Source organism: Penicillium soppii, assembly GCF_028829465.1.
Source record: "Penicillium soppii strain IBT 18220 chromosome Unknown utg000005l, whole genome shotgun sequence".
Classification (NCBI taxonomy): domain Eukaryota; kingdom Fungi; phylum Ascomycota; class Eurotiomycetes; order Eurotiales; family Aspergillaceae; genus Penicillium; species Penicillium soppii.
The window spans coordinates 1,602,098-1,628,995 of NW_026643235.1; the positions used below are offsets into that span (position 1 = coordinate 1,602,098).

Below are 26,898 nucleotides of genomic sequence, written 5' to 3' on the forward strand. Positions count from 1 at the left end.
GGTTATTAGGGGGGGGGGGAACCGATACGATAATTTTAGGCGAAAAACGAACGCGTACACTGGGGGGCAATCCTTGATTTGGCGGGTCGGAAGTCAGCCACCAACGACATTCGCTTTCTCTTTTTCCTTTTCTTTTCCTTTTTTCTTTTTTCGGGAAAATGACACACGACCAAATCACGTATTCGGCGGAGCGGGGCCGACAATCTCTTGGCTTGGGGGGTTTTGAAGGGTTTGAAAGGGTTTGGGGAGACTTGGGGCCACTACGACCCTGTTGGTTGAATGGAGTCCATCCGACTAATTCCTTGAGTCCTTGATTGGTCTTTGACTAGTAACTCATGTGGTACTTGATTCCGATGGGCTAATACTCGACTTTTCAGTGGGAACTGGTCCCTTTTTCCGTCTTTTGCTTACCCTTTTTCGCCCCTAAAATGTTCACCCTGTTTCAATTTCCTGTTCTTCTCCACTTTATTTTTGACCCTGAATAGAAACATGAAGTCTTGGCTGGGGCTCAACTGATCATCTTTCTCCCCCCTCCTCACTACCCGTGTCCCTTTTCCCCTTCTTTTCCATTCTTTCGTTTTGACATGGGGAGAAGTACATAATTTCCCATCATGAAAGTTGTTCACGCCGTGCATGCCTACTTGAGCCATGGTATTCGGCGTGTTCGAGTCTCCCCTGCTGAGACTCTAGACGCTGTGTGGGACTTTGCCCGCCGCTATTTTTTCACCCTTGCCTTTTTCTCGTTGTTCAGCGCAAAACTGCTTCACCTTTACGCTCATTTATATTCATTGCCTGCACCTAGATTTTTTCTTTGGGGTATAACATTCTTTTTCCAAGATGTGGCTATTCTATTGCTGTTCCGCATCTTCGCTCAGAAGATCGCGTGGCGACCGGGGGCTGCCCTGTTAGCGCTCATGGTGATCCCATCTAGGTAAGTGACCACGTGCCCTATTGACTTCGAGTCACCAAACAGAAAAGGAAAGAAGGAAGGAAAAAAACTAACAGTATATCATGGCACAGTCTGATCGTTTCGTTCATGGCATCCGCCAACGCCTCCTTTTATATCTTCACCGGTGCCGAGATCCACTGGCGCCAAGCCAAATCTTTCAATGGCGACGCAGCTGCCATTCACACACTTCTTACCGGTTTGACCGGGTTCTTGATTTTCGAGGGTATCCTCTTGACAATCTCCCTGTTCACTGCCCGTCCAATCCACGCCTTCACCGGAGGAATCCTACACGTATGGGCCTGGCCCTTCCGATGGGTCTTTGCGCGGGTGCGTCCGTACCTAGCACCCCTAGAGCAGCGGTTCTGGCCCAAATCGAAAGAAACTTCCCTCCCCGATCCCCGAATCTACGAACAGATCGCCATGGAAGACGCGGAGGATAGCGACAACGAGGAAGGAGACCACCTCTTGAACACACAATTGCCCAACCCTCTCCCGGAGTCGAAGCGGGTGACCGATGGTGTTCCCCAACGGGCACTTATCCTCGGACTTTTTAGTTTGTTTCTATTCCTTCGCTTCATGCGACCCTCCGACCCAGTATATATGTATTTATCTACCACCTTACCCTTGACTACCTTGGTTGAGGGCGGTCACCGCAACTCGCCTGTCGATACTACCGGTATGCCCGGCTACTATGATTATTTGGAGGGTGCCACCGCGTTGCACCCACCGCCTCGCTTCAGCTGGATACCAAATGAGCCCATGGATGGCTTCAACGACTGGGAGAAAACTGACCCATTGGCCCTGCACTACTCCCCGCAAAACGACCCGCTGTTCATCTCCAACCTGCAGAAGCCTGTGTTGGCTGAGATTCAGAATGCGCTGGCCAGCGGTGATGTCAAGATCAAGCACATCGTCTTCTTGAAGCTCGAAAGTGCACGTAACGATATCTTCCCCCTGCAGAAGGACAACTTCATGTGGAAGCGCATCGCGGAAACCTGGAAAGACAAGAAGATTCCCCCCGAGGTTGAAGACCGTATCGCCAACTTGACACGCACGGCGGAGTTCTTGACCAACTTCCCCACTGGATTCGAGCACGATGACAACCGGTTCAACGGCCGCAAGGCGTACGGTGGTCTCAGCGCTAAAAACGCCATCACCTCGTCCACCTACACTCTCAAGAGTTTGACGGGTAGTCTCTGCGGTGTGACACCGCTTGTCGCCGATTTCAACCGCGAGTTCGAGCACCACATCTACCAGCCCTGTCTGCCCCAGGTGTTTGATATGTTCAACAAGCAGGCAGACATCACCAGCGAGACTGATGACTTCGCCAAGTGGCCGTGGCACTCAACTTTCATGATGTCCGTCACTGAAATGTACGACAACCAGAACAAGTTGACTCCTCACCTGGGCTTCAAGAACAAAGAGACCAAGGAGACCATCACCAAGCCCGATGCAAAGCACTACCCCGTGAAGAGTGCCGAAGTTAACTACTACGGGTACCCCGAAATCGAACTCAAGGAATATATCCGCGATGCCATCGATGACGCCGAGCGTGACCACCAGCGTCTTTTCCTCACCCATCTGACCAGCACAACCCACCACCCATGGGGAATTCCCAACGATGCCTTCGAGAAGATCATGGGCTCCACCGCCGGACCCAACAACGACCTCAACCGCTACCTGAACTCAGTCGGCTACGTGGACGACTGGATTTCCGACCTTATCGACGTCCTGGAAGAAAAGGGCATCGCAAACGAGACCCTCTTCGTTATGGCCGGCGATCACGGCCTCTCTCCCCAATGACGGCGGCGTAACACCCTACGACAACCCGCACGTCGGCAGCTTCAAGGTGCCCATCGTCATCGCACACCCCAAATTACCCCCCGTGCAAATCGACAGCCCAGTAATCAATAGCCAAATCGTGCCCACAATCATCGACCTCCTAATCGAATCCGCCTCCCTCAGCATCGACAGCGCAAAGGCCGCGCGGGACATCCGCGGCCTCTACGAAGGCCAATCCCTCATCCGCCCACAAATCGTCGAACAAGACGGCCACGAAGCCTGGCAATTCACCGTCATGAACACAGGCGGGTCCTGGCTATCCGTGCGCTCTGCTGCACGCCCCGAATTCCGCCTCGTCATCCCACTCGTCGACGACGTCGAGTGGCGCTTCTCCGACCTCTCCAAAGACCCAGACGAGCTAAGCCCCATTGAGCGCTTCAGTCTCGTCGACCTCGCTACTACCATCGAAAAGGAGTACGACCAAGAGGCTCTCAGCTGGCTATATAATGGCGCCTACGTTGCGAACTGGTGGGTCAGCGAGAACTGGGATCGCTGGAGGTTCTCGCCCGAAGCCGAGAAGAATAAAACCAAGTCGGCTTCATGATCGCATTGGTCTCATATTTGGTGCTTTTCTTTATTTGCCATTTATTCTAATATACCTGCATGCCTGCTGGGCTTGGCTTGGAGGGCACGCCGCTTCGCGCCCCGTCGCAAGACCCGACACGGTTGGAGTCGGGTTGAGCGGCGGGTTGGCACTTGCCTTGCTCTTGCGTTTATGAACTATCGCGGAGTCGGCGAGATGCTCGGGCGTCGCGGCGTAGAGGCGATTTCTCATCATATGTACTTGTTTATATATCCATCCAATCTTACGCGCTCTATACTTGATTATATATGCATGTTGTGTTTTCGATGCAAATACAAGCATTTCTCACTCGGATAGTGTTCTGTTGAATCCGTCAACTAGACCAAATTTCCTAAATATCCTGATTTAGGAGAAGGCCTAAGGATCTTTCTGGGTTTGTCACATATTCAACACACAACCAAGGAATTGGGTTCGAATCTGGATAGAAGATCTTGGTTCATCCAATTACCTTTTGAATCTATTGATTTTAAGGTTCGTTCCACTGATCGTGAACTCAATGCCAAGATTTCAATACCAAGATGGTACTCCGTACAGTTGCTAACAAATTCGGCTTCTACAAGCTTTACACTCTTTCGCTCTTTCTCAGCGCCGCTTTCAGGGACTAGTCTACTATGAGCTTAGCTCGTTATTTAAGTATTTTACCGGCCGTCTGTGAAGGGACTATACCATAAACACCCGTATAGAATCTGTTCTATAAATATCCCTCCTTCCAGAAAATTTGCTGCAAACAAGGCAAACTGTGGCAGATCTGTGCCTGGACAGTCTGGCAACCTGTCTTCCTCCTCCTTTTTCAAGATTACATTCTGATAGATGTAGAAACTGGCACCACTCCTGGTTAAAATAAAACGCCAATTTGTTTTGTTTATAACTTGATTAATACGAGTTTGGCATTCCTTAGCGCAGTCTATTAAGTAAAGTAGACACCTCATTCATGCCCGTGTTGCGCCGTAATACTTCCTTCACTTTTTTCTTGCCACTTATTAATTGCTGCTATATTGATGGGCCGTTCTTTTGGTGAGCAATTTTCTCAGCTTGATGCTGCTCAACCCATAATGGTCCGGAGAATTCGAAATCACCATAGATCTGCATACTATCATCTATAAATTGGACTTACCGGTTTTCCAGCCTTGGTTTTAGCCAATCGTCAAATGATAGCGACGTTCATTCTCCTGACTACAACTATCATGGTAAAGGTGATGAAGTACTGTTCAGAAGTGAGTCCTCAGAAAAGTGTGCCTGGTGAAAGACTATAGTTCAACGTCCTAGGGGCTCCGAATTGTCCCGAAACGTCTCTGCAGCCTTGGAGGATTTTGTAGTCTTCAACCCTCAGTCCTATATATAACTTGAATGCTCCATGTGATTATACTACGATTTGAAATACCAAGTCGCTCCTCTACTCCCAACCTTTAATGACTGGTAGAATTTAGTACTTTAAATTCCTTCTCCTCGAAACACCCAACATAATAGAAACGAAATTGGGACCAACCTGATTGCAGCTGTCGACGACCTCCTGATCGACCAGAAGGGCTCTCCGGTTAACGGTGTGTCTTATGTACAAAATAGATCCGAAAAACAAGCGCAATAAGGGCAACAGGCTCTGTTAGATATTAAGAAAAGATTGATGGCCTGGTAGGATTACTCAGAAGACCTCCAGCTGAGCAATTTCATCAGGGCTTCGTTCAGTGGTTCTCTAATAACTTTCAAGGAAATATTAGCACATCAGCAAGACGTGTATCAAGATTACATCTAGTTCAGTACCTCAGTTCAGCTTCAATGCTTAGACACACTGTCTTCTTCCATTAATATCGCCTGTGGTGCAATCAGGTGGGCATGAACAAACGACGTCCCGCTGGTCGTCCACAAAGGGCGGGCAGTCGTCTTTCGGCGAAGGGAGCTGTACATTAAGTACTAGGTGCCCATTCAAACAACTCAGGCCTTTCGTATATGGACTGTAACAGCATTATGCCTGTCCATCTCCATCACATGGCTCGGTGATTACAGAATCACAAATAGTTTCTGTTAGGCCAACATAGTCTCTCCTTAATTAAAATGCGACTTCTTTTTGTTATCCTCTGCTGATAATAACTATAATACGAGAGCTTTATGAAGAAATAGTTAGATAGGGTAACGTTACCGTTGGCGCGTAGACGGGTAAGACATTTCGGACAAGCCGTGCGAACCAGATGTTCATCAGCAAAATAAAGTCTCGTGTCCGTACTGAAGAGCAAACCTTGCTGATCAAGTACTTAATGTGCGTAATGATAGCTTTGAAATTCAGGGGTTGAACCCCTAAGTGCTGACATTTGTAGAAGGCCCAATCGCATCCAGCCCGATATGCCCGCCTCGGGAAAAAAGGAAACATTGAACTTTGCACCCACGCATAGGCGTGCTGCATGGGGGTTTTCCTCGGATCTTTTTCCGGCGCATGCGAATGGTTCCATAATATATAGGAGCTGGACTTGGCTTTATGGGGTAATTATTGAATAGCATTATGGACGTTTATGCGTTCACGGGTTGTGGATGATGAGTATGAATGTGTCAGCGACATAAAAATAACACACAAACTGAGATAGAATTTACGAAGAAAAATTGGTAGGAACACAGGTGAACGTCATGAGATAAAACTTACGAATACAGCTGATACACAAACTTGTGTACAGTATGTATAAAATAGGCGACTGGGTGTTGCACATTCCAGCTCCTCTCCGTTTCGAAGATTGCGATACATGCTAATAGCGCCGATCTGGAAAAAAATGCCCCATATACAATATTCATTTTATTTTCCCTAGGATTCGGCTGCATGGTGTAAATAATACATTGAAATGAATCCTCCAAAACCACGATATTCGGTTCGACATGCATAGCACATGCCAACCCGTAGAGGCGTTGCCTTCGACTACTGCGGAAGATAACCAGCCATAACTAATCAACACGTTAATATCGAGACGTCTAGAGATTTCTCTTCACATCTTGCACAAATCAACCTTCCCTGTTTTGCATAGTTACTTGTGGATGCTGAGGAGAAGTGGGGTCGCTTAGAAGGACTCGGCAGTGTCGGATCGGTGAAAATGAAGGTGGAGTACGAGTAAATAACAAACACCTTGTAATTAGGAAACTGAATGCTCTTGTTTCAAAAACTTGTATTCCTCAAATATTTATCCAGACCATAAGTGGTGACGTGTCCCCATGCATTAGATGCTTACAACGGGAACTGGACTTTTTCAGCAGGGTCAAGATGTCAAAACGGATGTACAATGTACGATCCAAGCGTGGAGGATTTGGAATCTTTTCTACCCCGCGTGCGATATGCCTTTCCAGCCTGGAGATAAACTGCGCAGTTCGTGAAATCAAGGTGCCTACGTGTACGTACGTAATATGTACGTACTATCCTATAACCTTGCAGCTATACCAGAACAGTTGGGACACCTGATACAACACCTCAGTCACTATCTTTGAATACTTCTAGATCTATGATTACTGTTAAACTCGTTGTTAAAATTGAGCGAATTGAAATCGAAATAATACATCATTATATATTTTGAAGACATACAAGAATGTGTTTTACACCTTTTTCTTACCCCCAAAATATGGTATTTTTCCGCCGCAGGCTTTAAATCATTTTAATTCAATTAAGATGCTGTGCTTGAAAATTAGCAAAAACCCAAACAATTATACAATTTTATCGTAGTTTGAAGTGGATGGTATAACTATATTGGTACCTATAACGTATAGCGTCCCAACTACATAAGCAAGTCGGTACTCACATGAGCGGTTTCAACACTATTATTCAAGCAGATCGAAATGTGAAACCCCCTATGTGTAAAGTAGTGGTTTCATCACGAAGCTACAATAGAATGTATGAAATTCATGAACTAGTTAACTAACCATGATTTAGATACTTTAGCCGATGCGGATCTATCTTGAGCTGAAAGTGGAGGCGCTAAAAGGGACTAATTGTCCGACATGCAGCTTGTAAAAACAAGCACACATGGCAATATTACGCACCTACCTGGGCTGTATTACAGCATACTGGAAACGGACTTCTCCGGAGAACATACACTGCAAATGATACAAGTTCACCGAAGCGATTATTGACTTCTATGAGTTCTACAATAAGATCACTCCCGAAAACCACCCGAGCAAAACCCAATATTTGTGAAGATCCTGTTCGGTAGCTCGGGAGCTCAAGGAACGAAGTTTTATATGGATCTCTTCCGTCAATTCTCATACATGAGTTCTTGCTGGCACTGATCGGCAAATGAGGAAGAAACTAGCACTAGACCAAGAACCCCGCACAGATAGATGCCGGATGCTAATCGTCAGAACCGCCTGATTCCCGCGCCAATTTATGAACGGTTCATTCGGACCAAGGAACAGCTGTGGATATTTCTCTATTGGCTACCGATATAACGGATACAAGACCCATATAGCCCCGCACCATTAATTGACGGCAGACATCGTGTCCAGCTAGCCACTACCGGGTGCACGGATCGAATTTGATATTCAGGCCTTCTGTAGTATACAGGTGCCAAAGCTGCTTAGACTCAGGCTATTATCCATATTACGCTAACGGAGACGCCGAATTTTGGGCTGGAGGAACCTAGACTGATAGCCTTTTTTCAGTTTATGACAGTCTCGGGTGAAGGTGTATTTCTTGCAAACACCGAAGAAAAATCGGGTCATGAATGGTAAATGTGGAAGTAATTTCAGCCATCTCCTCAACACTGCAGGTTAGCTTGTCATTATCCACTTCTATGTTGACCAACCTGGGACACGAAATGGGGCTTTGAGCCCACATATACCATCTGTCCCTGTACATTGACTATAATTGGTGTATCGGGCATCACCACCAGCTTGGTTTGGGTCGATTGCATGTGCATCCTATGTCAATCCCATGCAAGTTTGAACGATCAGCGTATCCCTAAAGAAAGGAATGAGATAGTTACTACGATTTTGGGATTAGTTGTCCTTTAGCATCTCCACTGGCGGAACTATGTCCTAGTAATCGTCCAATGTGCAGTCTTTCCAGCTGCAGTGAGAGGCAAAAAGGAGACTGTGAGCTCATCGAAGCTGAATCTCTTCTCCACTCGCACCGCACCTGCTGGGGACTTCACTCAAACGGGAAGCGAGCGCCATGCATGCACTGCCATTGCACCAAATACTTACTGATAGGAGAAGTTCCAAATTGGGGAGATTGAAAATCGCCCACCTTGGCCTTTGCTTCAAATAGATGGCTTCTCCTCCTGAACGAGGTCTTTTCTTGTTTCCCCATCCTTTCATACTCCGGAGCCTTATGTGGTGATAGCATAATTCTTTAACATTTCTTTTTCTTAACAACATTGCGGGTTTGTGTCGATTCTTTTGTTGCTTTAAAAGCTGTTGCTCCAAAGAACCTACATCAGAACCTCTACCTCCCCCACCACGTACTGTCGGATATAATATTTCAAGGCCAAACATCAAAAAGGTCACTGTCCCTACCGCTTTAACGAAACAATCTCCTTCAATCGAGTCTAAAAGAATCAAAATGGCTCCAGGTATCATGTCCCCCGTTCCGGGAAATATTACCTCCCCTTTCTACAGCAGCTTCCCAGGAAACTCTCGACAAGTCTCGGCAATGTCCACTGTCTTTGACGGTGACAACCACTCCAACGGAAACCTGTCACGTCCGAGTAATTCGCGCCGCGAGTCGTTTATGCCTAAAAAATTCGGTACGGCTGGGAGCTCTAAACTCTCTGTTGTGGTCCAGGGACTTCAACGCAAGAGCGGTGCGGAATTGGGCGTCAACTCATCCTCTACCCTTTTCAACACCGATCATGCCACCATTTTGGAATGGATTGCCACAGAGCGTATGAGCCACCTGCCTCCCGAGGGAAGTAGTTACGACAAGGTGCTTGCTTGGGCCCAGCTCTTCGTTGAGCGTTTGCACTCCTTTGACGTTGCTATTCGAGACTTCGAGGGTGGCAGCTGGCTCGCCGCTCAACTATCTTACGGCTACTGTGCTATGCTACTTGAGGTATGTCTATTAAATTCACCACCTCTCATTGCATTACATGCTAATCCTGTTATAGCTTGGAAAGGAGAATGCACCGGCCTTGATGGCTTCCTTTGGATTTTTCTATAGCACTTCCTCTGCTTTAGTCAACCTCCTTGAACGGACTGAGCTGTTCGCTGTCTCCCAGGAGATCAAGGATCAGCTAGTTGAGGCCTTGGCTGATCTCGTCTCTTTGGTCGCCGGTGTCTCCACACACTTCCACCAGTCGATCTACGCATTGACCGAGGGCTCCATCTCTATCAATATCTATGAGACCTTCACTGGTCAGATCGAGTCATTCCGTGAACGCTGTGCTAAGATTTCGGACTCTATGTGGCGGCACCAACTCGTCAACGAGAGCAAGGATCCTGAGCTCGGTATGTATCTCGTCGGAAGTAGTTCCCCAATGCTTTACTGACCACTGTCGACCCTCTATAGTTCATGTCGTCAAGTCGGTTCGCACCTGGCTCTCTCCCGAGGATCGCGTTCTCAGCCACCTCGCCGAAAACACCTCCCACCTGGCCCACGATCGCGAGGAGATGACATGTCTCTGGATGAACCCATACTTGACCCGTTTCCTGAAGAGTGATAATCATGCTCTTGCCTTTACTGGTGCCCCTGGATCCGGAAAGACAGTGTTAGCTTCTGTCATCATCGACCGTCTGCAGGATCATATTGGCGGTGTTGCCTACAAGTCATTGTTCATTCCAATCAACGCCAGAATTCCAGCTGAGACCACACCTATCGCGATTGCCAAGACGATTCTCTTCCAGCTCTTTGAAAAGCGCATTGGCAATGTTCAACTGCTGCAGATTCTGCAGGATGCCTATGACAACAGCAAGAAGACCACCAACGAGAAAGACTACGAGAACATCATCTGGCGCGCCCTTGAACAGGCTCTCGGTGCCCCCCTCGCCCGCGCTAAGAATCTTGTCATCGTCGTCGATGGTGTCGATGAGGCTTCTTGCGGCGAGGCGCCCCTGCTTGAGAAGTTGCTTACCTCTACCTCCAACGGTACTAATGTCAAGCTGATTACTCTTGGTACTGAGAAGCCCCAGACTGCCGCCAGCGTGATGCAGGTTCATATTGGCCCCGAGCGCATTGCAGATGATATCTCCACTGTTGTGCGCAGTCACTTCACTGAAAGCCCAAAGCCCTCCGAGACCAAATGTTTCCTGTCCATGGATGAGATCGAGCAGGAGACTCTCGTTGATCAGATCAGCGAAGCCTCTCGTGGGTCCTTCCTGTGGGCCAAACTCTGCACCAAGCGTGCTCGCCAGGAGCAGACCCCTGAGAACGTCCGCAAGGTTGTTGAAACCCTTGTCAAGGGCAAGCCCACCATTGCCGACTTCGTTCTGCACGCTATTCAGGCTCCTGATGTCACCGAGGACGCAAAGCTGATGCTGCTTTGGCTGGCTACCGCCGACCGTCCTCTTTTGACCCGTGAGCTTATCACACTAGCTTCAATCCAGGTGGAGAAGCAGACTGTGGTCGAGCGCAAGATTGATGTTCGCCACGTGTTGAAGCCCTTGATTTCGCTGGTCTATATGCAAGATGGTCAGGTGTATCTGCGCCACGGCCTCATCAGAACCGCAATTTTGGATGTATTCTCCAAGGGGAAGCTGATTGTTAACATCAAGGACCGCCACTCTGATCTTGTTACTCGTCTTCTTGTGTATATCAAGCACACCGTTCATGAGCAGCATGAGCCTTCTCTCACTCCCCTTGATGGCCGTGATGTTAGCTCGCGTATCAAGGGTAACCCTCTTCTTGACTTTGCCATTCACTACTGGCTTCGTCACTTGAAACAGACTACCACCTATACCACCGGTGGTGATGTCGCCACGGCTAAGGAGTTCGGCAAAATCTTCCCCGTCAGCGTTACTCTGCTCCTACTACAAAACACTCTTTGGAGTAATTTCTCTACGCCCACGCTCGTCAGCTACCAAACTACTGTTACTAATCTGTGCCGTGAGGTTTTGACCACCCAGAACCCTGTGACTCTTCAGTCTATCATATCGTTGGCTCTCTTCTACCGCGAGCTGAACCAAGTCTCCCAAGTCATTCCTTTGCTATACGAGATTACTACTCTCAGCAAGACGCTGCTTAGCACGACACACGTGGTCACCATGCAGATGGCTTTGTTGTTCCTCGACTTGACTGTCGACATGGTCACTACAACCAAGTCCGAGATCATGACCAAGCGCGAAGAGTTACTCATCATCATCATCGAGTGCTACCAGTCCCACTACGGTGAGAAGTCTGAGAAGACTGTCAGCATTATGAAAACTCTAGTTGAGCACTATCGCATGACAAAGCAAGAGCAGAAGATCCAGACTTGGACCTTGAAGATCAAGAGCCTTACCACTACCCAGTATGATAGTGATGATACTCGTGATCTCAGCGTTCGCCTCAAGAGCCACAAGCACGATATTGGCGACGTTGGTATACGGTTCTTACTCCATGCGGAGCATGATGAAGTCCATGAAAGATCCCTCTCCTTCGAGGGCGAGATTACGCAGGCCGAGAAGTACACTGCCGAAGGCCGTCTTGACCTTGCGGAGCGATTGTACATTGAGCTCTGGCAGCGTGCTACCAATGAGGATCACAAGCTGCGTGCTGTTCTTGTTTACAGCAAATTCCTCAAGAGTCAGAAGCGGGAGTACGAGGCCTCTTCGATATTGTCCAGCGTCTGGGAAGAGCACAGGAGCAGTACTCACACTCTTTCTGAGACTTCGACCTCGCACTTCGAGGAGATCGCCAAGGTCATGACAACTGTTGGTCTCAGCGTCGCTGCATTGAGCATCTTCAAGCACTGCGCGTCTTTCTACCAACGCACCAACCGTTCTTCCTCCTACTCGGAGGTCCAGAAGCACATTTCGTCTACCTCTCAGCATGTTATGCAGCAGGCTAGCTCTTCCTCATCGAACTTCTCCGAATCCACTTTGGAAGAGATCGTATACGAGGCCTCTAGCACCTTCACGCTTGATCAGAGCTCCTTTACAGCCACTAGCACTTTGCTGACCCTTTACACCAGGGAGCACCGCTGGAAGGATGCCACCAGAGTTCTGAAGAAGGTTCTCCTTGGTGTATGGCCGTCCTTATTTGCTCCCTCCATCCAGGATGTGGTCCTTCCCAATGAGCACACTGACAAGGCCGTTGAACTCGCCGAGCGCTTGAGTCAGTGCTACCACTACCGCCGTCGCTTCGCCCGCGAGGAGGGTATCCGCATCCGCATGTACCGAGCCGTTCGCATCGCCCGCCCTGTTGAAGACAAGTTGAGAGAGTCCTCCAAGAACCAGCTGATCATCTTCTTTGAGCGTTCCCATCAGCCCGACCACGTTATCAGTACTTACCAGGAGGTTCTGGATGACTACACCAAGCACTACGGCCAAGACCACCCCACTGTGATCAAGACCCTTTTCACCCTGGCTGAACTTACTCGTCCACGCCCCATCTTCGTCGAGTACTATCAGCGCATCATTCGTGCCTTGAACAAGGATTCCCAGGTCATCAAGCCCGAGGCTTTGGAATCAATTATCATTGTTGCCAACGAGCTCTGGACCCAAACGCGCTACTCTGACGCTGTCCACTACTTCACTCTTCTCTTCACCACCTTCCTGAGCCAGCCCAAGCAGACCCCGAAGTTCCAGGACGAGACTTTCGTTCAGCAGATCTTCGACCGCTACACTCACTGCCTGCGCGCAAATCGCACTGAGTTCAGTTTTATCCACAAGGTCACAGTTGAATTCCACAGCAAGGTCAAGACTGTGTTTAGCGCAACCGCTACGATCACCATCCAAGCGACTTTGACTCTTGCCAAGGTTTGCCAGGAGACCAAGACTTATGAGAGTGATGCCATCGCGCTCTATGAGGAACTTCTGAGAATCAAGGCTGTTGGTGTTGATCTTGAGGAAATCGAGGCAACCCTTGACGGTATCTATGAGGAGCAGACAGCCACTGCTGTCTCTAAGTCTCAGACTATCTCCGTCGAGCAGAAGCAGCGTGTCACCAAGATTCTGCGCAAGCGTATTGAATCTACTCGCTCTACCTACGGTTGGGCGCACGAGGAGTCGTTGTCCAAACTACAGGAAGTGATTACTTTCCACTCCCAGCAGAACGATACTGAGAGTGTCACTAAGGAGCTGCACGAATCCACCAAGCAGATCTTGGCCTCTGAGACTTCTTCTGAGCGTCTGGTTGCTGCCGCCACTACTATTGCCGCTAGCTATATTTCCACCCACCAGTCTCACAAGGCTGTTGAGCTGACCGAGGAGCTCTACCGCCAGATTGTCATGAAAGACACATCCCGCTCCAAGGAAACCCAGCTTGAAGTCTCGTCCAAGGGTCGCCAGAGCCTTGTCTTCCTGGCCCAGCTCCAACATAGTCTTCATCAGAGCTCCTCCAGTATCACCGAGATTCTCGCCTCGTTGACCACCGAGTATGTTTACTTCGAGGAGTTCCGCAGCGTCACCAAGTCCAAGAGCAGCTCTTTCCACAGCGTCTCGGTCACAACCACTCGTCTCTACAACTTTTTGCTCTCCAATAAGCGCCATGAAGCCGCTAACCATGTCTTCAATGATTTCCAAGCCTACTTTGTTTCTACTGAGGGCAAGCGCTTCAAGTTGACCGAGGCTGCTCAGGTCAAGGTGTTCCTAGTGACCATCATTGGCTATCTGACTCAACACCATACTTCTAACTTCGTGCGCTCAGTGGGCATTGCTTCCAACACCAAGGTTCTCGAGCTGCTCCAGGCTAAGAACTACAATGATGCCACCAACCTGGCCCTCGCGTCCTTCCGCTACATCTCAGCCCACGACGTCTACCGGACCCCCGAGATCGTCAAGTTTGTTTTCACTCTTGGTGTGCTCATCTCTGGTCACAGCATCACTCCTCAGCCCGAAGCTGCTGCTCTAAAGAAGCTGCGCGGTGTGTCTGTGCTCATCCTCCAAGAGGTTCTCCGTGTCATCGTCGACTTGAAGATCAACCTAGCCCAGATCAACCTTGACTACCTGAACATTCTTATCGGTCTCCTCGGTGAACAGAAGGACTACAAGAACCTTGTCTGGCTACTCAGCGACCTGTGGAACAGCCGCCACCGTCAATCCAACTGGACCCCTGCTATCACGCTGGATCTGGCACGCCGCTATATTCTAGCCCGCTACCTGGTTGGTGACGCCCTCAAGGCTTCTCGTCTTGCCGAAGATATCGTGTACAACTGTCGCCGCGTGAATGGTGCCCGCCACACCAGTACCCTGGAGATGTCTACCCTCCTGTCACAGCTGTATACCGCCATCGCGCAGCGCTACCAATCCGACAAGAACGGCCAGCACATGGCGAACAAGTACTACAAGAAGAGTGCTGGTGTTCACGAGTCCCTTCTCCGCGTGTTCGTCGACCCCTCACTGGCAGAGTTCGAGGGTGCCCTCGATGGCACCTTCAGCATGGATGGCTCTGCCTACGACATCAACATGCAGGAGCAAGCTTCCGACAACGGATCCTCCCTCACAACGGCCGAGCACGTCCGTGCGCACTTCCAGCTTTTCAAGCTTTCCGTGCAGCGTCTGGGTGACTGGCCCAAGGATTTCTCCGAGTATGAGAGTCTGAATGCGGCTCTCTTTGCTGAGTTTAAGGATGAGTTGAAGGGTGTTGAGGGTGTTGAGAAATGGAACCTGAAGAACTTTGGTGCTGGTAAAGCTTCTGGTTCTGAGGACACTTTAGACCTTCAAAACTTCACTTGGTCTATTGATCTTGGTCAGAATGAGGAGGTTGAGGAGGAGTTGTAAATGTGAGCTGTTTTATATAAATTGTAAACTGGTCATCTTTGAATTCTACTTTTGGTTTATTTTGAAAATGTCTTTTCGTCTGCAAAGTCCAAGGTGGAATATGGTATTTGTGGTAAATTTCACCCAAGTACCAGGAAATTTGAAGGTCCTGGTTTCTTTGTGTCGGCAATAATCATCTAGTTCCAGTTTTAGGCATCCCCGAAGTTTCTCACCGAACAGCCAGCTGGCCAGTTAGCATCAAAGCTACTCAGCAGATGGATCACTAATTGACAAAAGCTCCATAGTTACATGTGGGTACTATCTTGAAGTTGATACATGAACAAACTGGTGATTACATGCGAATGATGCGCGAAGAATGGTTCGGTTATCTCTATGATCGTGTCGCCGCCGGGTGGGCTCCGGTGTGGGTGGGCAGCGACACGAGTACTAGAATAAGTTACTCTCCATCGCTTGACCGGTGAAGGCGCGGACCGCAATACTTCTTCCTAGCACAAAGCAGCCAATTTAAGCCAGCAAATATAGCCATCACCCCAAGTACAGCCGAGGTATAATCTAAGCAGTCAGAATTAGCACCGAATTGTAAATCTGAGAACAAAAATAAGTCACTTACTCATACTGGTTCCATTCACAGGCAATGCCGTCGGGAAGTTGTAGAAAATTAGCACCAAGATTGCAAAGCCGATGGTGATAACATTTACAGTCCACCCAAGAAGCCCTGGTAGATAAAAGGATCGGGATTGCGGTAGCCACACCTTGGATCGTTTTCTATACATTAACAGAGCAGCTGGAAAGGCGTAGGATATATGTTGCAGGATTAAGCCAGTGCCAATGAAAGCATTGAATGCAGAGGATGAACCGAGATAGACGCATCCGATGATGAACATGACCACGAAGTTGAAAATGAGACTCCACACTGGGACATCTAATTTTGGATGTGTCTTACTGAGCCATTGACTACCAATTAAGGCATGATCTCTTGCAAGAGACCAAGTCAGTCGTGAAGCAGTTTGTTGCCCACCGATGAGTGCAAACACAGCTGCGAAAACAACGAGGATAACAAAGATTGTGGCGGCTGTATCTGAGCGAGTTGCTTGACGCCAGATCTCGTAGATTGGGACACTATCAATCTGTCAGTATATATTGTAGATATCACTCCGATCAACATACCCTGTTTTTGACTGAACAGCCGCATTCAAATCACTGGTACAGTATAACATTGCAATCACAAAAGCGAATGAGGTCACAAATCCAATACTCAACGTGCTCATCAGAGCGCGAGGCACCACCGTACTCGCGTTGTTGCATTCTTCTGCGAGATGAAGTGCACCATCGATACCAGCATACATGTAATTTGGAGTCACTAGTCCAGTGAGAAATGCGACTCCACCGGAGCTCCATCCGCTGTCATTGAGAAAAGTGGCCCAAACAGCTTTCGACGGCTCATAATGGGGAGATGAGCGTGTAACACAAGCTATCACAATCACAAGAAAGCTAGCAATAGTGACAAAAACTGATTAATTGTCAGGCCATCCGCTTATGATCTACCAAAAAGGTTGAAAGGAACTCACATGAAACGTCATGGATCCACAGAGATCGCTTCAGAAGGGTGATGTTATATAGTAGCACAATACCGTTGATGGCTTGATATATCAAAAAATAATGCCATGGCTGGGGTGAGAATGTTGGATTGTAGAGGATCGCAATTCCTAAAATCAACTGTGCTGGAATGATAGAAATTCCGGTACAAATCGCAATCCAGGAGAACATATTTGTGATACCGCAACAATAACTCTGTGCAGTTGTCAATATTCAGCTTAATAACGAGGAAGATCTCATAAGCGTACCAAAGAGCGATTGATAGATCTCGGAGCCAAGATTGAAGTCCAGTGATACTGACCCCCAGCAGTGGGGTACACACTGGCTAGCTCTGCGAGGGTCATGGCACAAGCTCCGACTAGAAGGACTGTGACAATTGGACCATAGATCAAAGTGACCGGGCCACCTTGAGAGATAGCCAAAGCAATAGTACCGGCTACGCCAGCCCAGCTGTCACAAATGACCCAGCTTGCAGAGATTGTCTCCAAATTTGACATTTGTCGAGTTCCCCGGGATTGTAGATTGAGTTCATTGAGCTGTATGTGTTCGACAGCGCCTTCGATCTGTATTGATTCTGGAAAGTCGTTACTATCTTGGCTTCTTTTAGGATGCTAGGGTGACTTACGTCGTTCTACATCGGTAGGGGTTGCTGCGTAACGGATTGAGTCAGTATACTTGTATGATCAAATTGAAGAGATGTTTACGCACTTCGCTCGCTTTTGAAATCATCTGAATGCATATTGGAAAGGAACGGGTTTGATTAAGAGGAATGAAATTGATGAATCGGTTTCTGGAGTTGGATTCTCCTCGTGCTTAAGAGTCTATAACCACTACCATACCCCAATTACATTCGTATCAACCGCCCTCCTTCTATCAAATAGTACTATCAAAATGCTTATTATTACATTGATTAGATACAAAGTGCGGGGAAGAGCCCAAATTACCGAATTAGGACGCAAAACAGAGAAAATAACTGACATCAATATGGGCGTGATACGATAAGAAAGGTCACATGGAAGTCTTAGTGAATATATTACCCAAAGAGGAAGTAAAAGAGAGAAAGGGGAGAATCTGAAAACACGATACCATTGGCAGATCTATGAATTAATAGCCTTTCCCCGGATTTTGGCCACTTCGGTCCGACACGGACCAGACTGCACGCGTATCTTTTGCTCGTCATTCGTTAGTCAACTGTTACTCTTTGATCCATCTATATTACGTATAGTATTATCAAGACAAGTTGAGTGTAAGCTGATAGCTGTTATCTCTATCACAGTTGAACGGTCAATGATAACCGGTGCTTGTTGAGCTCCTACGTAACAGTTCACTCGGTGTGAGTGAGACATGAACACCTTGGACTACGCAATATTTTTACTTTGACATAGATCACAATACTATTGGCGTCTTGTTTTCTAATCTATCCTTATCAATTGATATATGTCTGACATCATACGCTTTCGTTGGCCAAGAAAGATTGTCATTTAGCCCGCACGATATATCTGCATTTTCAATAATCTATAGACGTGATCTAGAAGTAGTAATTCTTCGTAAATCTTCCGTAACAGTCATTGCTGCGCGGGTCCCTTCTTCAATAGCCCCATCAATGAAGCTACGCCATCCAACAGCCCAATCAGAATTGGCAAAAATTACATTGCCGTGGCGAGATCGTAGTGCTTCCAAGGAAGTGGACATCAGCTGAGGGGGAGAAAAGAACCAAGCACCCTTCGCAAATTCATCTTTTGACCAGTTATGGAACACCTGAATATTGTTAAGATTTATTGAGTACAAAGCATGGAGTGAAGACTTACCAACCGCTTGATGTCCATCTTTCCAGGCGCCATGCTTTCAACGGCCTTCTTTGTCTCATTGATATCCTCTTCTGGTTGGATATGATTGTGGAACCCGCCAAAGCAAACAACATGGGTGTTACCAGCGAGAGTAGTGCCATCACCGATTGCATAGGTAAGTTTGTTGAAAGGATAAGCAATCCCCGTCCAAGATCGCATATCCTTATTAGAAATCTCGGCATGAACCTTAACACACTGGTTGACATGACCAATGTTGGCCGCAGAAGCGCGTTGCGCATCCAATGGAGGGTCAAATGAGATTGTGTTCAAGACATTTAGTGGGATGGTGGAGATCAGGCGAGCGCCAGTATATTGCCGACTATCGCGGGTTTTCAAGGTGACCTTATCTCCCTGGTCGTTGATCGACTGAACAGGGCTGTTGAAAACATAAGACAAGTTCCCGGTTGCGAGAGCCTCCTTGAAAAACTTGATAGCAAAGGATGATTGTCCGCCTTTGAATTTGTAGGATATCAATGCGTCCATGCATCCTTGGTATGTGTAGCCACACAAAGCCCACCAGTGCAGGAACTCAAACAGACTCGTTGTTTCAAGGGTACCGCAGCTACAGAGCAAAATGAAGCTCTCCAAAGCGGAACGCTCGTTTGGTGTGAGCGATAGAGATATATCTTTCAAACGGTCTGCGGCCGAGAGCTTGTCATACTGGCGCGCTTCTGGGACGTGGAATGCGTCGTGGGCGTAAGGGATGATCTTCCGCCCCATCGCTCCATCAACATTGACAAACTTTCCCAGTGCAGCAGCAAGAAGAACATCCTATAAATGTTAATGTAGCCCGCCATTACATGTTTGGTCAATTTTACCTCCTCATCGTGACTCATGATCTCGTCGCCCTGATTGGTGCGAAGTTGGAAGTGGTTAACTCCGCGGGAGAAATCAAACGAACCCTCCAACTCATTTCGCATCTGATATCTTGATATCTCGCGCCACACATGAGGCTGCCCCCAGTGTACCCATGTGCCTCCCATTTCAAATGGATAATCACCAATGTTGGATGACCATGATCGGCCACCGATACGGTCACGGGCTTCCACGAGGAGTACTTTGTGACCTGTTGACGCGTTAGCTCGGGGAAATCTTTATTTTGGCAAACCCCACGTACCTGCAAGACACAAATCTCGAGTTGCTGTCAAGCCTGAGTACCCAGCACCAACAACGATAGCATCCCATGGGCCAAATTTCGAAGAGATGTTGGATGATGGAGAGATTACACCAATTGAAGGAACGCCCTGGACAAGACCACTTTCAGAGGTCCATTGAAAACCGTCACGAGATGTCATCTTGAGTGAGTCTGATTGAATTCGAGGATGTGGACATTTTCTTTAAAGGAAAAAGCTACCAGATTTATAGGAAACCAGCAATGTTCGCAATGCGCATTCCGATTCCGAGCTTCACTAAATCAACTCTCTTGCCATGATGGTAAGCTCAAAGAGCATAAATACCCAACAGGGTTAAAAAAGAGAGAGAGCCATCCCTGTCATTGGTCAATGCAAGAGCACAGTGAAGTGCTGCAGGTCCAAGTTTCGGATTGCACAAATTACCTGATTAGGACAGTAAAGCGAGAAAATCGAAGACCCGCTTATATCCGCGACTTTCACACCTTCTACGGCAGATCTTGAGATGGTTGGTTCTTTTTCGACGAATCAAAATCTTTGGAATTATATCAACCCTCAAGTCCATAACATACGGCGCCAAGGATCCAATATTGCTCCTATAAACGTGTATACATCCGTCAGTCCGGGGAACACGAAAAGTCCGTTATGCTCCACAATCCACTTCCCCGCACCCAAGAAGCTCAATTGTTCTCCAAAACAATTTCCTCTGACACAACCCCTCCATGGAAATGTCGATAGATTCAGGTATCAAGCGGATACGACAAGCTTGTGCCAATTGCAGGTAAGATATCTTCCTCGGATTTTAGCAAGTGCTGATCATGAATTCCCCAGGCGAAAGAAGACTAAATGCACGGGAGACCGTCCTGTTTGCTGTCACTGCCGTCGCAATCGCCTAGAATGCATATACGAGCCCTATTCGGCCACTTTAGCCGAGAACACTACCACCAACAACCCGGCCATATCGCTGACGTCCAATCCGAATAACCTGAATAACGTCGGTTTCACATATCAACCTTTTTTGACTTGTGTTGATTTAGCCGCAGGTCGAACTTTTACAGAGAATTAGCACGATCGAGTCGCGGCTTGCAGAGCTCAGCGGACGAACAACTCAACAGTACGACCTTTCATACCCGAGGTCTTTCAATTCATTGCCGATTCACGATTGCTGATTTTGGATTGTCAGAATCATAACGCCGCATTTTCTTCCAGCGGTACAGGACCATGTCAACATATCGCCGGGCGTGGCCGGTTTCTCCCAACGATTGTCATCGCCACAACCTACCTTCCAAGACGATACGTGCGTCCTCTGTTCTTTATTCACAAGAGAATGACGTCCTTAATGCTAAGAATGTGGATAGATCTCTTCCACCACTTCCAGTTCTGCGCTCAGTAATTGACACGTATTTTTTGCGAGTCCACAATCAGCCTTACTCTTATTTCCAGGAAATATCTTTCCGTCAGAAGTTAGAAAGCAACGCTTTACCCCGATGTTTGATACTAGCAATCCTTTCATCTGCCGTTCGATTTTCAAACCATGAATTTTATGCGGGTCGGACGCGTGAAGCGTCGCAAAAGTACGCCCGAGAATCTTGGCTCTCAGTTCTGGCGGACCACTTAACCATGGAAGACAACTTGAATGTCCATGTGGTTCAGACAGTGAACTTGCTTGCAGTGGTCGATTATACAGGTAAAACTAATAATCCACTTTCTTCATGCCTTTCTAACATTACCAAATTTCCAGCTGGTCGTGCCCGGTCGGGTTGGCTCAAAATCGGCCTGGCAGCCCGGATATCCCAAGACTTACATCTGATGTCCGAGCCTGGTCAGTGGCTTTCCTATTCAGAGCAAGAGGAGCACCGTCGGGCATTCTGGTCAATATATCTCCTTGATAAATTGATTTCTTGCGGTCGATCTCGACCCCTTGTCATTCTAGACGAAGATTGCGAGCTTCAACTTCCATGCGACGAGGGTACTTTTAGACACGGAGAGTGGAGAAAGACCAGTACTATCGGCCAACTGTTGAGCTGGAACTCGAAGGTCACTGAAAGTCCCAGTTCGTTTGCGCTTGTGGTTTTGATGGCATCAATATTTGGTCGTTGCACACGGTACGTCCATCAAAACAGGAGGATGGATGAGATTCCACCATGGGATCCGAAGTCCGAATTCTCTGCAATCAATTCCTCCTTGTTGCTCTTGGAATCATATTCCAAAAGTTCAAATTGGCAACTCTCGGATGTCCTCCACGGGAGCGTTCAGGCAGATGCGACAGTCGATCGACAGGAGATCGGCCATCTTATCTTTGCTCACACACTTTTCCACCTATGCCACTGCCTTCTGAATCATCCATTCCTTGTGCGGCGATGGCTCAAGCCGTTTGGAGCCAAAGCTCCCGCTAGCTTTTTCTCCCGAGCCCTTCAAGATGGGTGCGATCATGCCAAACAGCTCATGGATCTCTTACAGCAAGCCACTGACCATGGATGTCTCGTCGAATCCTCCTTCTATGCATATTGTATTGCCGTCGCTGGGGGTATTCACTCTCTGGCTACTCATTTCAATCAAGATAGGGGTCGCCACTCAGACAATCTGCATTACCTGCAACAAAGTATAGACTCTTTGGAGAGATTAGCAAAGCTTTGGGTCCACGCAGGAAATATAGTAAGTTTACCTCGATGATCAATGCAAATATTGGTTACTGATTTTTCTACTTAGGCAACCTCGCTGCGCGACTTCCATTCGATATCCCATGCCTTCGCTGTCCTCCTCGACCCAAGCCATTTGATGGATGAGTTAGACTTTGGCTCGGAAGAGATCATGTGGTCAATGATAGATTATGCCATAATGGGCGCCGATCCCAGCAAGAAACAAGTTTCGCCAAAACCCACAGCCAACATGCCATCTCCTACATCGTGGGTTCTTGGCGCTGGAATGCTTGCACAACCTGGATATGACAGCCCAAACGGCAATATTCTCGGGGATCTCACGCCCTCAATGCGACTTGAGGAAGTAGAAGAATTCTTGAACTGTAGCCCGGGACTAAATACTATGATCTAAATTGAAGAGGAGACCTCGGACGAAAACTTGCGACTTTCACGGGTTCGGACCGAACGCGGTCCGGCAGTTCCCTTGGCCCATACCGACCGAGAGAGATGGATAAAGCTGGCTAGCTACTATGGCAAGGCAATAGAATTTAGACACAGATAACTACCTTGATGGCTTCTCAACATCAAGCGTCACCTTGGGGGGTGTCGTTTCGGGCACCACATCGGCCATCCTGGCCAATATGATGGTATACCCTCTTGACATGTACGCTTATGAAAGATTAATTTCTTATTTCTATGAATAACCATAAGTTTTCCTTTAGTGTTAAAACTCGATTGCAGGTGCAAGTTCAACAACAGAACCAACAAGATGAAACCGATCGAGAAAAGCAAACCGACATGTCTAAAAGTCCATCGCAGGATCGCCCTCATGTTGATAATGTCATCAGTATGATTCGTCGTATCCTTCGCGAAGAAGGCATTCTCGGTCTATACAGTGGGTTAGGAAGCTCGGTTCTCAGTACAGCCTCGATGAATTTTGCCTATTTCTACTGGTCGACCACAGCTCGAAGCTTACAGCAATCAGCCTTGAAAAGATATGGGATCACAGACACAAACAGCATCGCAAAAGAGCTTGGTTTAGGGGCGGTCGGGGGCGCATTAGCCCAGCTGTGCACCAACCCAATCGCAGTGATATCGACAAGGGAACAAACCCGGAAAGGAAATGATCAAAAACGATCAATGTGGGAGACGCTGATTGAGATCATTTATAGTGAGGATGGCTGGACGGGACTATGGACAGGCTTCAAAGTCAATTTGATTCTAGTTACTAACCCTATGATTACATATGGTGTTTACCAATGGTTGAAAGGGAGCCTGCTTGCGCTGAAGCAAAAGAAGGGACTTGGATCTGCTGATGCTTTCTGTGAGTCTATTTTTGTATATTATTCCTCCAACATACTAACAAATCTCTTATTCTAGTTTTGGGCGCTTTGTCAAAAGCCCTAGCGACCATCACAACACATCCACTGATCGTTGCTAAAACAATGTTACAATCCAAACCGCCAGATTGTCGGAAGGGCAACCCTTTTTCGGGTTTTACTGAGGTGCTTATCTATATTGTCAAAAATGAAGGTCTCTTAAGATTATACAAGGGATTGGCCCCGCAGATTATCAAGGGGTTTTTGGTTCAAGGGTTGATGATGATGCTGAAAGAACGGTATGTCCCAGCCACTTGAGTCAATTCTGACACAATATAACTCATGTGACTACTCAGAACCGACGTTCTCATCAGAAGAGCAATTTTATTAGCTAGGAAACGGCAGTTTGCATTGCCGAAATAAGGGGGGCAATTGCGAGGGTCTCGTCAGCTAAACTAAAGCTCACGTCGTTCAATTGCCAGCGCCGTTGAAGTGACTTGTTGCCAAGTCATTAGAACATGACATTGCTTAGGACTGCGCTAAATAGTATATCTTTTGGTCAATTTGATTTGGATTCACTTGTCTCCGGCGTAAATAGCATGGATGGCGTAAAATATATCTACAAGTTGCAAAGTGGAGCCGTGCTATCATTTTAATTCAAATTTGACTTTGACTACTATTGTCACCAGTGTTAGCCTATGAAAGGACTCTAGTTGTGAGGTGATAGCGCACTGAGGGTGGGTTCGACCAGAGAGAACGACGGAGCCCCGGGAAATGACCAAGAATGGGATTCCTTGTGAGTGGCTAGCGAGGCTGGATCTTCGTTAGCCCTCAAGCTAGACGAACGAATGTTTCCGTTCGAATCGAAAACGTGTGGGTAGCGACTGCGTAACTCACGTGTGTTCAAGTTCTTCGCGGCGATGTATGCCTCGAGGTCTGACAATTTCACGCCGCTTGGCGCGGAGGTACCTATTTCTTGAAGGTATCAAGAGCAGGATCTCTGCAGAGGGGTGCGTCCAGCGCGGAAGTTGGGGTTGTTGGGTCAGGGTCCAGGAACTTCCAAAGTTTGTTGGTGCTGGATGAGCCACAACTTTGCTTGGTCGGACGTGGAGTGCACCTAAGACGGCGATCTTCGACTGTTCAGGCGAGTCGACCGTCTTTTTTGCCTTTTTGGCCGGGCTCAGTTGTACAGAGCTTGTTCGCTTCGCCATCGTGTCGAGTCAAAGTCAAAGTTAAGTGAAAGAAGTGACAAGTTCGAGGCTGTGGAGGTGAGGGAAAACCAAGAGAGACGGGTCTCACTTTCTGAGCTATTGTGTCTGCTCAGTCTGCGTGAGCGGAGTTACAAAGGGCGATGCGATGTTTCGTCAAGTGAAGGAAAGATGAGCTATCATGAAGGTTCTAAGGGATGAATAGAATCGAAGAAGTTTTTGAAGTCCTGTGCTGATAGTTTTGCCCAAAAGAGTAAACCTCTATATCCTGATAAACGCTCCAATCAACTTTTAAGCAGTATAATCTCCGGAAAAGAATGGCTTTGACAGCCTGGCTTTCCGAGGTGTCAAAAAGCTCCCCAAAGCACGGACAGAGCTTGATATGAATCAAAGCGGCCTCGCCCGACTTGAGAGATGGGATTCCTGCCATCGGAACGTACCAATTGCCTGGGCCTGCTATGTACTCGCCACGAAACAAATACAGACAGCGCCTGGATTTCCCCGGAAAGGCTTGGCATCACTTGGCGTAGGTCAGCAATCTTGTGACGGAGCTATCCGCGGATCCTTTGTCATTGGAGGGAATCTTAAACATCAAACCTAATCAAGCTCATAAAAAGGTTCGTACATGAGAATACGACAAGAGATCGAAGTGGGCCAACCCGAAACAAACATTCATGTTTTGACCCTATTTTTACTTGGCACGTAAACTAAATATTTCCTCTCCAACGATCGATCACATCACTACTCCAGTCGATTCGATTGAGAGATCTGTGATCGACTTAGAAAGGTATATCCGCCAAGCCACTGTCAAAATCTTCGGTTCTTGAGCACCACCGAGTTTTGAGAAGCTCTCATACAAATTTCGTGCTGATCTGAAGTAGGTATCTAGTAAAGAACACAGTAGTTTCCTGATAGCCATCTTTGAGCTAGAATTTCTTGCTCTTTAAACATAGAAACAACTATATCTCACTTCTGATATTCCAGACCTTTGTTCAATCCTTTTCCAATGTCGGAGAGTGACAAGGTGAGTCGGTCTAGATCATTTCCTCGCCGGAATTGGAAGTCATTATACTTAGCATATCCTCGTATTTTCTATTTTAGTCTCTAGTTTCCAACACCTCATGATTGATGAGATACTTGGCAATCCGCAATCATTGCCACTGAATGGTCTATAAAGCGGACAAAGATTTCTGTCAAATTTCGATTCTTTATCATCGGAACAACACATTCATCATTCCAATTCGAAGATCCAAACCACAGTCCTAGTCACTTTTCAGACTTTGCTTGCCTTTTCTACCCTTTCCCATAAACAGTACCTCCTTTCATTATGAAGTCACCAGTTTATATCTTGGCTGTCCTTCTTCCTCTTGCCACGGAGCTAGCTCTAGCAACCCCGGTTGCGGAACCGGACTTCGATGCTCTTGAAGAGCGAGGCAGAGGAAACGAAAAAGACTGGCAAGACTGGGGAGACCACCGTGGATGGGATGACAAGAATCCCTGTGAGGTCAAGCGAACTTATCCTTACTACAAGTACCCTTGTGCATCGAGCCCGTCGAACGGAACATCTCTTTTGGGTGCCACCTTCAAATCTTTCTGCATGTACCAGTAAGTCTATTGATTCCTTCCAAATCTCTACCTGCATACTAATAAGCTTGGTAGGAACGGAGATTCTGGTGTTTGGTACGCCGCTCCAAAGGGGTGGGTCAAGGATCAAGATAAGCCTCGACGCTGCCGTATGTCTTCCTCCCAATTGCAATATGATACGTATAAGGGATTATACTAACCAACATACCAGCTGGTGCAACCAACCGGTGTCCTGTTTAGTTTGTAATCAGTGGACTCTTATGTGTTGGATGAGTAGTAGGTATGGAAAAAACCGCGTGCGATTCAAAAACATTGAGTGGATTTTTGGAAAAAAAAATAACCTTCATTTTACATTCCTTTTGTTGTCAATTACAATTGTGTTTG

General features: G+C 47.5%; 7 protein-coding genes across 7 annotated transcripts; 4 read left to right on the forward strand and 3 right to left on the reverse strand.

Annotated features, from left to right (window-relative positions):
• Positions 1-611: 611 nt before the first annotated feature.
• On the forward strand, positions 612-3,335 carry N7529_006046 (sulfatase domain protein; the record flags this gene model as incomplete). The annotated part of the gene is made up of 3 exons (XM_057241573.1): positions 612-931; positions 1,021-2,638; positions 2,688-3,335. 3 exons carry the CDS (start codon positions 612-614, stop codon positions 3,333-3,335), a joined length of 2,586 nt encoding a protein of 861 aa, XP_057096932.1.
• A 5,563-nt stretch (positions 3,336-8,898) lies between these two features.
• On the forward strand, positions 8,899-15,191 carry N7529_006047 (NACHT domain protein; the record flags this gene model as incomplete). Its single annotated transcript, XM_057241574.1, has 3 exons — positions 8,899-9,387; positions 9,443-9,782; positions 9,844-15,191. 3 exons carry the CDS (start codon positions 8,899-8,901, stop codon positions 15,189-15,191), a joined length of 6,177 nt encoding a protein of 2,058 aa, XP_057096933.1.
• Positions 15,192-15,627: 436 nt separating this feature from the next.
• On the reverse strand, positions 15,628-17,526 carry N7529_006048 (putative choline transport protein; the record flags this gene model as incomplete). The annotated part of the gene is made up of 7 exons (XM_057241575.1): positions 15,628-15,743; positions 15,802-16,310; positions 16,359-16,701; positions 16,760-16,982; positions 17,036-17,361; positions 17,413-17,436; positions 17,496-17,526. The coding sequence occupies 7 exons, from the start codon at positions 17,524-17,526 to the stop codon at positions 15,628-15,630; spliced, it is 1,572 nt and encodes a 523-aa protein (XP_057096934.1).
• A 776-nt stretch (positions 17,527-18,302) lies between these two features.
• N7529_006049 (flavin monoamine oxidase family protein) lies at positions 18,303-19,929 on the reverse strand (the record flags this gene model as incomplete). Its single annotated transcript, XM_057241576.1, has 4 exons — positions 18,303-18,545; positions 18,596-19,405; positions 19,453-19,700; positions 19,752-19,929. The coding sequence occupies 4 exons, from the start codon at positions 19,927-19,929 to the stop codon at positions 18,303-18,305; spliced, it is 1,479 nt and encodes a 492-aa protein (XP_057096935.1).
• A 457-nt stretch (positions 19,930-20,386) lies between these two features.
• On the forward strand, positions 20,387-24,040 carry N7529_006050 (transcriptional regulator family TF; the record flags this gene model as incomplete). The annotated part of the gene is made up of 9 exons (XM_057241577.1): positions 20,387-20,758; positions 20,808-20,899; positions 20,948-21,061; positions 21,123-21,451; positions 21,506-22,419; positions 22,474-22,786; positions 22,956-23,067; positions 23,126-23,727; positions 23,784-24,040. Coding segments are annotated over 9 exons (3,105 nt in total), but the record flags the coding sequence as incomplete, so codon positions are not given.
• Positions 24,041-24,431: 391 nt separating this feature from the next.
• On the reverse strand, positions 24,432-24,933 carry N7529_006051 (uncharacterized protein; the record flags this gene model as incomplete). Its single annotated transcript, XM_057241578.1, is given in 2 exon segments — positions 24,432-24,606; positions 24,620-24,933. The coding sequence occupies 2 exon segments, from the start codon at positions 24,931-24,933 to the stop codon at positions 24,432-24,434; spliced, it is 489 nt and encodes a 162-aa protein (XP_057096937.1).
• Positions 24,934-26,257: 1,324 nt separating this feature from the next.
• N7529_006052 (uncharacterized protein) lies at positions 26,258-26,754 on the forward strand (the record flags this gene model as incomplete). Its single annotated transcript, XM_057241579.1, has 3 exons — positions 26,258-26,535; positions 26,590-26,663; positions 26,726-26,754. 3 exons carry the CDS (start codon positions 26,258-26,260, stop codon positions 26,752-26,754), a joined length of 381 nt encoding a protein of 126 aa, XP_057096938.1.
• Positions 26,755-26,898: the final 144 nt, after the last annotated feature.